We start from the raw sequence: 9528 nt of genomic DNA, 5'->3' as shown, positions 1-9528 counted from the left end.
GTCACACGTTTAGGCAAAGGAGTGCTCTTGGAAGTCTCAAATGGACCTTTATCTCAAGAGAACCTCATGAGGGTACATACACACTACACAGGGGCCAAGTGTCTGCCTCTTCAGAAGGCACCCCACATCATAGTGTCAAGGCAGAAGGTCCCCCTACAGCTCTCTTAACAATAGCCATAGCCCAATATTGGTCAGGCACAAAGTGTGGGTATTTCATTGTCAATGCTGCAGAGTTCTGTACGTCGCACCACTTGCCTACCACAGTTGTGCTTTTGAAATCATTGACATAAATGGAAAATGCATTTCTATGCATTTTCTCAAGAGTGGTCTGTGGCTACTTCTGCTGTTCCAAGTTCTATGTACTTTGTTTCCAGTCCTCCTGGTATCTGCACACACAACACCTAGAAGGTTTGCTCATAACAGACTTATTTCACCACTGAGTTTCCTGCAAAGCCACTAAAGGGGAAGGAGAGAAGAGAAAGAATATTTGTTCATCATCTAACCCCAACTGGATCATTACTGACTGGTAGTTCCCAACAAAGGAATTGGATTTTTAGAACAAAAAGCTACACCATCTCATATCCCATCCTTCCTCCAAGGAGAACAGGGTGGTATACATGCTCCCCACCCCTGCCCCCAATTTATCCTCAGAACAGTTCTGTGAGATTGGTTATTCAGAATAGTGACTGGCCCAAGGTGAACTTCATAGAGAAGTTGGGATCTGCAAGATCCAGCCGGGGTTTGGAACTCCGTGGATTGCCTTTTGCAGACTGTGTGGTCCATGAAACCGATGGCTGTATGAAGATACTTGGTCCATCTAACTTAGTATCATCTCCTCTGACTGGCAGCTGCACATCTGATCTCAGAGGATTTTTCCAGTTAAAAGGATCCGAGGTGAGGTGGTGTGCAAGATGGTAGAGACCTTGTACATGCAAAACATGTGCTTTGCCATCAAATTATGACACCTAGAATTTGCTAAGGCCCTTGCTCTCTCTTAGTCAGGCAAACTGGGAACCGAATCCACCATGTCGTAGGCACAAACTTTTCAAGGCTGTATGGCAGCAACCACTGAGCAATGTTTCTTGAGGTACAGATGTTTGACCAATACATGAATGCACAATTATGAGTTCTTTAAGTAGCACTTTTGATCATTCTATGCCTTTTTATTTCAGAAAATATTTGCATCACAGATCTGTTTATAAAAATCCATACAAAATTTGTATTTTCATGACAGGGAACAAACAACTATTGAGAAGGAAATCCTGAAAATCTTTCCCCAGAAACATGAAGTTTAAAATTAAATATGGAAGACCAGGCATTTTATCTCAGGTTTGTGACTGAAATTTGGTCCATGATAATTAGAAATTAATGGGGGGAAGCCCCAGACATGCACACATCCAGCATCTTCTGTTGTACCCTGCCTGTGCAAAGGATTCACTTAAAGTACAGTGATAAGAATATATAGGTTTCATATAAAGACTACATTTACAAAGCCCTTGGTAACAATCCTGATCCAGCTGTGCACTCAGGATAATGAAGGCCATTCTTCAGGAAGACACAAGATCAAGTATCTGGGGTACCTGGTTTTCATCTGTAGCATCGGAAATAGAATAAAGCCCTAATTCTATCCAGACTGAAAGTAGGTTATTTACAACTTCTGTGATTAGTATTATATAGTATCCATTGACTTTTCTAAAAACAGCCACTAAACACATAAGGGCTGTGTGGGCAGGAAGCTTAAAAGGAATTATAGTTTCCTCAGATTTTTTTTTAAAAAAACCAACACTAAACTATTTTCAAGAATACAAATTTTAATGCCCTCCTGTGCAAAGGTATCTATTTACTGAGCTTTGGAAAGTTTATAGCTAGATCTGCAAAATAATGCTACATATCTTCTGATCCACCTAGGACAAGACAGGCAGGAAAAGACCTCTCAATCTAGAATAGGTGAGGCAGGAAGATAAGGAACACTTCCCCCACCAAATAAAAAATCAAAAATCACAGCAACTTGATACATCAGAGTCATGAGCCCTATTTCATAGGAGTATAGGAACCTGCCATATACCGAATCAGACCATAGGTCCATCTAGTTCAGTATTGTCTACACAGACTGGCAGTGGCTTCTTCAAGGTTGTAGGCAGGAATCTCTCTCAGCCCTATCTCGGAGAAGCCAGGGAGGGAACTTGAAACCTTCTGCTCTTCCCAGAGAGGCTGCATCCCCTGAGGGGAATATCTTACAGTGCAGTGCTCACACTTCTAGTCTCATGTTCATATGCAACTAGGGCAGACCCTGCTTAGCTAAAGGGGACAAGTCATGCTTGCTACCACAAGACCAGCTCTCCTCTCCCCAGGTTTTTGTAACGATCTAGATATCAACTACAATTCTAGGTAAGCTTTCTGTTGGTCAACCTGGAAGACAGAGGTGATGTAACCCTGAATTAGAAACAGAGTCAAATGTGGCAGTATTGATATGGGCACTCTCCCCATTTTGTGGGAGTAAGTCTGCGTGTGTACACATGCACTTATGAATTCCCAAGAGAGAACTACACATTATGTAGTTCTACTACATAGTTACTACACATTATGTGTACAATACTATGTCTAACTACTACATATTATGTGTAGTTCTATTTTAGTGTGTGGAAATTTTTAAACACATACAAAATGCAGCTGGTGAGGCTGCAATTTAAAGCAGAACGTTAGGAGCAGAGCAGAAGAGCTCCTTAATACTTCCCCTCTAATTGCTTTTACTCCTACCAAGGAAAAGAAACAAGTACCTGTATTTTTCCCTTGCAAGGGTAAAAGCAGCAGAAGGAGGAACCAGTGATCAGCAGAAGTGCTGCAGGGGAGAAAGAGGGTTAAAAATCCCGCTTCTTACATCCCCCTTCTTCCAATTGAAGCTTCCTTGCTGCATCGTGGAACCACGCCCCACCCCCAACCCATGAGTCTCAGAACTTCATTTAACTGCAGTTCTGCCCACAGATACCACCACAACAGGAATGAGACTCCTTGTAGCTTTATTTGCAAAAAGTGCTTTCGAACGAATGCAAGCTACCTGGAATTCAAGGCAGGTAATGGAAGCAAGCACACCTGTTTATTGGAATACATATTGCAGCAATACCACAGAGATGTGTGTGTCCACAACTGCTCCAGTGAAGCGGCAGAAGGATTTTATATTCGCCAAGGAATACCTACCTACAGTCAAAAAAGGCATAGAAAAATGAGGCAAAATGTTCAAATGCTGTCCCTTTTATGAATAGCTAAACTAGCGTACATATGTGAAATGCACCAAAAAGTATATATAGACAGATACGCATACAAAAGACAAAAAGGTATGAAAGGCTACGTGGCAATGTAAGGCACTTGTATGAACTGCAATGCACTACATTGTATATTGACAACTTTGTGCAGGGGAAGGGGAAAAAAAAGAAGTTGGACAAGTTGGGCAGGCTGAAGCCTGTTTTCTGCAGCTTCTCCAAGTTGCTTTGGAAGACAAAAGACAGACCTAGGTTGCTGCAAAACCAGGGAAGTCCCATTTGGCAAAGGTCGTTGAACCACAGCAGGTTAGGGTCTAATGAAACATGGGGAGGCCCCAGCTTTGAACTACGGGCCCTTGGTTTGGAACAGGGGCCAATCATTTGCAGGAAGTAGGTGGGCAGAATGAAGGCAGGTCTGGTTTCCATTAGGCTGAACCAACAGAGATCCTGCTGGCTTAGCCCACCCAACCTGACCTACATAGCACCAGCATCTACCCACTTTCGTCCTTCACTCCTATATAAAAACCACAAGGATGAGGTATACTTCAGGCTCAACGGGAGCCCAGGAGCGACAGGCACAATGTGAGAAGTTTGGCTTTGGCTCAGAAAAATCCCTCATCAGGACATTCCAAGTTTTTGGAGGGAAAGGAAATGGCCAGCTCCGGGGAAGCTCTCCAGTAGTTACCTGCTTTACATGTTGCTAGCCAGCACTAGGAAGTATAGTAAAAGAATGAGGAGGAGAAAATCTACAGGATGCTACAGCAGTTCCAATACTATAAGGAGTTCAAATGCTGCAAGACCCTAGGCTACCAACAATGGAGCCACAATAAACCTGTTAGTCTTTAAGGTGCTACAAGATGCTCTGCTATTTTTGCTGCAACAGACTAAACCCAGCTATCCTTATAAGCTGCTAGGGAATCTTGTTCACCGCCTTTTACCAAACAACACTGATTGAGGATAGGCCCACACCACCTGCTGCCAAGCTAAAACACAGGCATGTGTTTGGCCAAGCTAGAACACAAGCCATCAGCCATGCATAGTGGCCTGTCAGAGCCTAGCAATCCCTTGGATTTATTGCCCCAGCAGGGAAATCAGAAATATATTAAAACCCTGGTGGGATGAGACACACGGCTGATACACAGTATTTGGCTTGGTGGATCCCAAGTTGTGTGGACCCAACTGAGGGAACCCATGGGATCAAGAGGACAAAACCATACAAAAGTACAAGGTGAAATTGAAATCGGCACCATTCACTTTTAAGAGTCCAACTTTGTAAAGTGATACAAGTGAGAAGAAACTAGGCATCTGCTGTCCTGAGTGACATGCACCAGTCTCAGTCTGAGCTTTCAGCAGAGGCACATCCATCCCACCCATCCTGAAGGACTGCTGAACACTGCTGCCATTTCCTAGCCGATGCCTACTTCTTGATGAAAGTCACACACTTCCTCATCTACATCCATCAGAAGGAAATGCTGCTGTGATCAAGAATGCAGGAGAGGATGCCATAGAGGAGCCTCAGCTATGACCAAGGAAAATGGAAGCCTCAATATCCCTTCTTTGTATTAAGTGATGAACTACAATCCAGAGGGTCTCCAAATGTTGAGAACATTCATAAGGCAATCCAGCTGCACTGCGGCTTAAAGCAGTATCAGGACTCAGAACTGTGTGGCTGAATGTGGCAATGTGGACTGCACTAAGGAGGGCAGGATATACCATTTCTGGAAAACAGCACACAGTAGAACCAAGAACCAAAACATTCTTGCGTGAAAGACCAATTCCCTTCTTTGCTCTCCCAAAATACTCTGACACTGCTAGATTTCCTTCAAAAACAAAAAGGAAAGGCAGCAGCTAGGAAAGGGTGAGGTAGATTGACTTGATTCCATCCACCAGCTCTACAAGAAAGTAACAGACTCTGTGGAAAACAATTCCCCCATTAATAGGCAGCTTCAATTCCTCCCCTTCATAACTCATCCATGTATTAAGGAGTTAGGAACCGGATTGCCCAGCATTCTAGGCGGAAGCAACCTATATGGCCTTAGGTACCGGGGCGGCGGGGGCAGGGAGCACAGCATTTTCAGGAGCCACAAGTGGCCAGAGCAGAAATGGGTTCAATTCCCACTGGACAATACTGGTGAGTGAATGGTTGACAAGAAGGGGAGGAAAGAGTCAAAGAGCAACAATATCATTCTCCTATATTTGGATGGATGGAGCATGAGCACAAACATGATGGACTCAGACATGAAGATTACACCAGAACTTACATGAAGGAAACCTGTTTTATATATATTCTATCAAGGTATAAGAACTGTTTGCTTGCTAAGCAAGGAAGATGCAGGCTATACCTTACAAGCAAACCCTATGCTGCCATTTGAGTGAGAATGGCAAAGCTTTTCCTTCATTAAGGCACTGTAAGTTGGAAAGAGATGGAAAGCATGTCACATACAAGCTAGGCCAGCAGGTTTCTTTGCTGGCATTATGAGAGAATTCAGTTCCTGCTAAGATAAGAATGATTTCTATTTCGTGCTAGGACAAAGGGTGGGAAAGATGTTTGCTTCTGTCCAACTCTCCAGAATGCAACTGGAGCTAAAATGGCAACTGCTGAGAATTGTCTTAGCACAGCTCCATGTTCATGTCTCCATCATGTTTGTGAAGGCCTGACACATCCCAAACATTTCACCAAGCTTACTGGATGCATTATGAAATCTAGGGGGGGGGACACCCATAACATTCACTCCACAACTATGACCGAAACTGCATCCCCCACAAACTGCAAGAGTGCAACATCTTAAGGGGTTGGGCGGGGGGGGGTGAGGTCAAAGATCCAGAAACCACTCAAAAGTTCTATTCCCATGGCAACACCACACATGTCCTAAAGCTGCCATCTCTCCAAGTCAAAGCATCACTGGATGCAATGAGAGTGGAGAGGAAGAAGTGTTTAAGGGAATAGATTTTGGTGGAAAACTGACTTATAAGATGTTTCTAGGGACAAGAATGAGCAAGAACACGTTGAAAAATAAGGGGAAAGGGAAAAGAAGGCAATACATTGCAAATGGGGAAAGTGTTTGGTGTTCCTAAGCCCCACTGTAAAGGGAAAGGGGCTTTTTGGTTGTTACTGCAAACTGTTTGGAGGCAGAGATCTTTTCATGATGTGTGTTCAAGCCATCGGAGGTGGAGCTTGAGAGGACAAGAGGAGGTTGCTGCTGCCGAGTCCCAGAGTCCCCATCCTTTCATTCTCCTCCTCCTCCTCCTCCAACATCCTTGCAGGTTGTGCTTTGGCGCTATGGAGACTTGAGTTTCTTGGTCCGTGGCGAGGTACCATTTTCTGCTTTTACCACTCCATTTTCATGGTAGCCTGAGGGAATCGGGGAGGAAAAGTGGCAGTTGGTTAAAAAGGTTCACTGGGAATAATTGTAAGTTTCAGGGTGAAAGTTACAATGGTATGCCTTCTTCATTTCCTTGGCCTCAGCTGCGCACTCCACAACCCCACAAGGAAACCAACAATTTACTTTGCCTATCAAGCATGAGGTTTTACAGTATGAGCTGAACTGCTCTGTAGGCAACATATCTGGAGCTTGTTACAGATGTATGTGTTTAGCTTTCTCTCTCCCCCTCACCTCTAATACTGTAGGACAGGGCACTGCAGCCATTGGACTACAATTCCCACCCATTTCCCAGTATGCAATTAGCATACTGTGGCTGGGAATGGTGGGAGTTGTAGTCCAAGAACAACTAGAGGGCTGGAGTTGTGTAGCCCTACTGCAGTGTGAGAACATATGGTTGGTTTATATGTCACAAGTACAGCCTACTTTCCCTCCAAAGAGTAGGCATGTGCACGGACCGGTTCGGAGGCCATTCTAAAGGCCTCCAGACCGGTCCGGACACGGGGTGGTTTTGGTTCGGGTGGGTGGTTCTAAAAAGAATAGGGGGGGCTTTACTCACCCCTTCAAGAATTCTGAAGTATATATTCGAGTAAGCGGGCGGCATACCTCCCTGCCGCCTGCTTCACTCCCCCTCCTCCGGCGGCGCGCGTTTCTCCTTAAATTTCTGGCTTCAATTGCAATCGGGCGGCAGGGTAGCTCCCAGTCCCTGCCGCCCGGCTCTTCCATACCCCCGTGTCTCGGCTGGCGGCCGCCCCCTGCTTAGTCACAGGACCCCTGCCACCCCTTCCCTTCCAATACACAGGCGGCCGGCAGGAGAGCTCTCCTGCCAACCCCGTCCCCTTCCCCGGCTCGGCTGCAAATGGCTTCTAGGAAGCCTTTTGCGCGCCTGCGCAAAAGGCTTCCTAGAAGCCATTTGCAGCCGAGCCGGGGAAGCGAGCGGACGGCAGGGAGTTCTCCCGCCGCCCGCTCGCTGCTTCCCCGGCTCGGCTGCAAATGGCTTCTAGGAAGCCTTTTGCGCAGGCGCGCAAAAGGCTTCCTAGAAGCCATTTGCAGCCGAGCCGGGGAAGGGGACGGGGTCGGCAGGAGAGCTCTCCTGCCGGCCGCCTGTGTATTGGAAGGGAAGGGGTGGCAGGGGTCCTGTGACTAAGCAGGGGGCGGCCGCCAGCCGAGACACGGGGGTATGGAAGAGCCGGGCGGCAGGGACTGGGAGCTACCCTGCCGCCCGATTGCAATTGAAGCCAGAAATTTAAGGAGAAACGCGCGCCGCCGGAGGAGGGGGAGTGAAGCGGGCGGCAGGGAGGTATGCCGCCCGCTTACTCGAATATATACTTCAGAATTCTTGAAGGGGTGAGTAAAGCCCCCCCACACACTCTTTTGGAACCCCCCACCCAGTGCCGGACCGCAGCTCCGCGGTTCCGTGCACACCCCTACCAAAGAGCTAACAGCAGCTTATATATGGCTCTCAGATAACATTCCATCCAGGCAACTTTCAGGGCCCAGGCCTGTCCCATCTTCAGACTATTCTCAGGGCTTTACTGCTTTCACATCCCACAGGGTGATGGTGGGGAAAGCTGTAGGGGAACTGGGAGGCTTCTGGGTGCCACTAATATATCAGTAAAGGGTACTCTGGCTGTTTTCCTGGCCCCACTGAAGTTCCTTATTTGACACCAGACAGGCCAGGAATGACACAGATCAAGGACAAACTCCAGCATCCACTACAATCTCTGTTGATTAAATTGTATACATTTTAATTATTAAATTTGATATGAATAAAATAGTTGAATAAAAAGAACAAACTTGGTTTTTAATATTATACACATATAAGGATACCAAACTGCCATACCCAAAGGCCAGACCACTGGCCCACCTACTTCACATGCGTCGTAAGAGACACCATCTTACATGATTCATTCTCTCACCTCTTCCACATGAGGGAATGTGTCTTCTAAGATGGTGCGCGCGCACACACACGCACACACACGTACGTGTGTGTATAAAATTTGCTGCACCGTTAACCAGAGATAGCTCTGTAGTTGATAAGAAGGTTTTAAATGGATTAACCAGTTAGTTGATTCAACACTGTAGGCCTAGTTGAAATCAGACACCAGTTTAAGACACCCAAGCATGAGGCTCACCTGACTCCCTTTTGACCGTCTTGGATTGCTGTTTGCTATGGATAGCGACTGCAGCTCTTTTTCTAGCGCTCTGCTCGTTCCAGTACTCCCGCCAGTGCCGGAGCTGGAAGTGGATGAAGCGCCACATCATCCAGGCCTGTGAGAAGCACACCAGAAGCAGCACACACATCCTAGGAGGAGGCAGGAGGAAGGCAGGCTAGAATGAGCAATCGCCCGTCCAGTTTTCAGGAGACACCAAAAGGGGAGTACCACTTGGGCCCAAGACCAATGAGGGAGACTACGCATTTAGTTGTCTTGCCACCAAGCTGGTTCGCTTATTGAAAGCCGCAAGAAAATAGATAACTGAGGCTGGCAAACCCAAGTTGTCAGTGCTTTCCCCTTTCCAACAAGTTTTGTCCTGGTGAGCGAGCGAGGAGACATTTGCTTTGATCTACAGCCAGCTCTCATGACGGGGGGGGGGGGGGGAATCTTGAAATTATGGCTAGCACCTTCAAATGAACACTTTATTTGCAGAAGTGAAAGGGTCAGTTGGTTGGAGCAAGCCCCACTCACAGGCAGGGACATGGACAAGCATGTTCTGCTCCCCTCCTAATGGCATGTGTAGGGGTGGTCCAGATGATAGGGGTGTGCACAAACTGAGGTGCATGCACAGGTTCGGCGGTGCCAGTGGGGTAAGGACCTCCTCTCCTCCTTTTTAAAGATCCGGCTCACTGCTCCATCCACCCCCATTGGTGGTGTCAAACCGGTTCATACCTC

General features: G+C 46.7%; 1 protein-coding gene across 1 annotated transcript in view; it reads right to left on the bottom strand.

Annotated features, from left to right (window-relative positions):
* Positions 1 to 1139: 1139 nt before the first annotated feature.
* TRAM2 (translocation associated membrane protein 2) overlaps positions 1140 to 9528 on the bottom strand; it is a 61068-nt gene continuing 52679 nt past the window's right edge. The window contains exons 10-11 of the mRNA XM_053285447.1: positions 8773 to 8942; positions 1140 to 6609 (exon numbers count right to left, since the gene is read on the bottom strand). Coding sequence (XP_053141422.1) covers positions 6536 to 6609; positions 8773 to 8942 — 244 coding nt within the window. The 3' untranslated portion in view covers positions 1140 to 6535. The remainder of the gene's footprint in view (positions 6610 to 8772; positions 8943 to 9528) is intronic.

The sequence above is a fragment of the Hemicordylus capensis genome, chromosome 1 (assembly GCF_027244095.1).
Source record: "Hemicordylus capensis ecotype Gifberg chromosome 1, rHemCap1.1.pri, whole genome shotgun sequence".
Lineage (NCBI taxonomy): Eukaryota > Metazoa > Chordata > Lepidosauria > Squamata > Cordylidae > Hemicordylus > Hemicordylus capensis.
The sequence above is the reverse complement of the archived record's forward strand: the minus strand, read 5'-3'. Positions and strand labels throughout refer to the sequence as shown.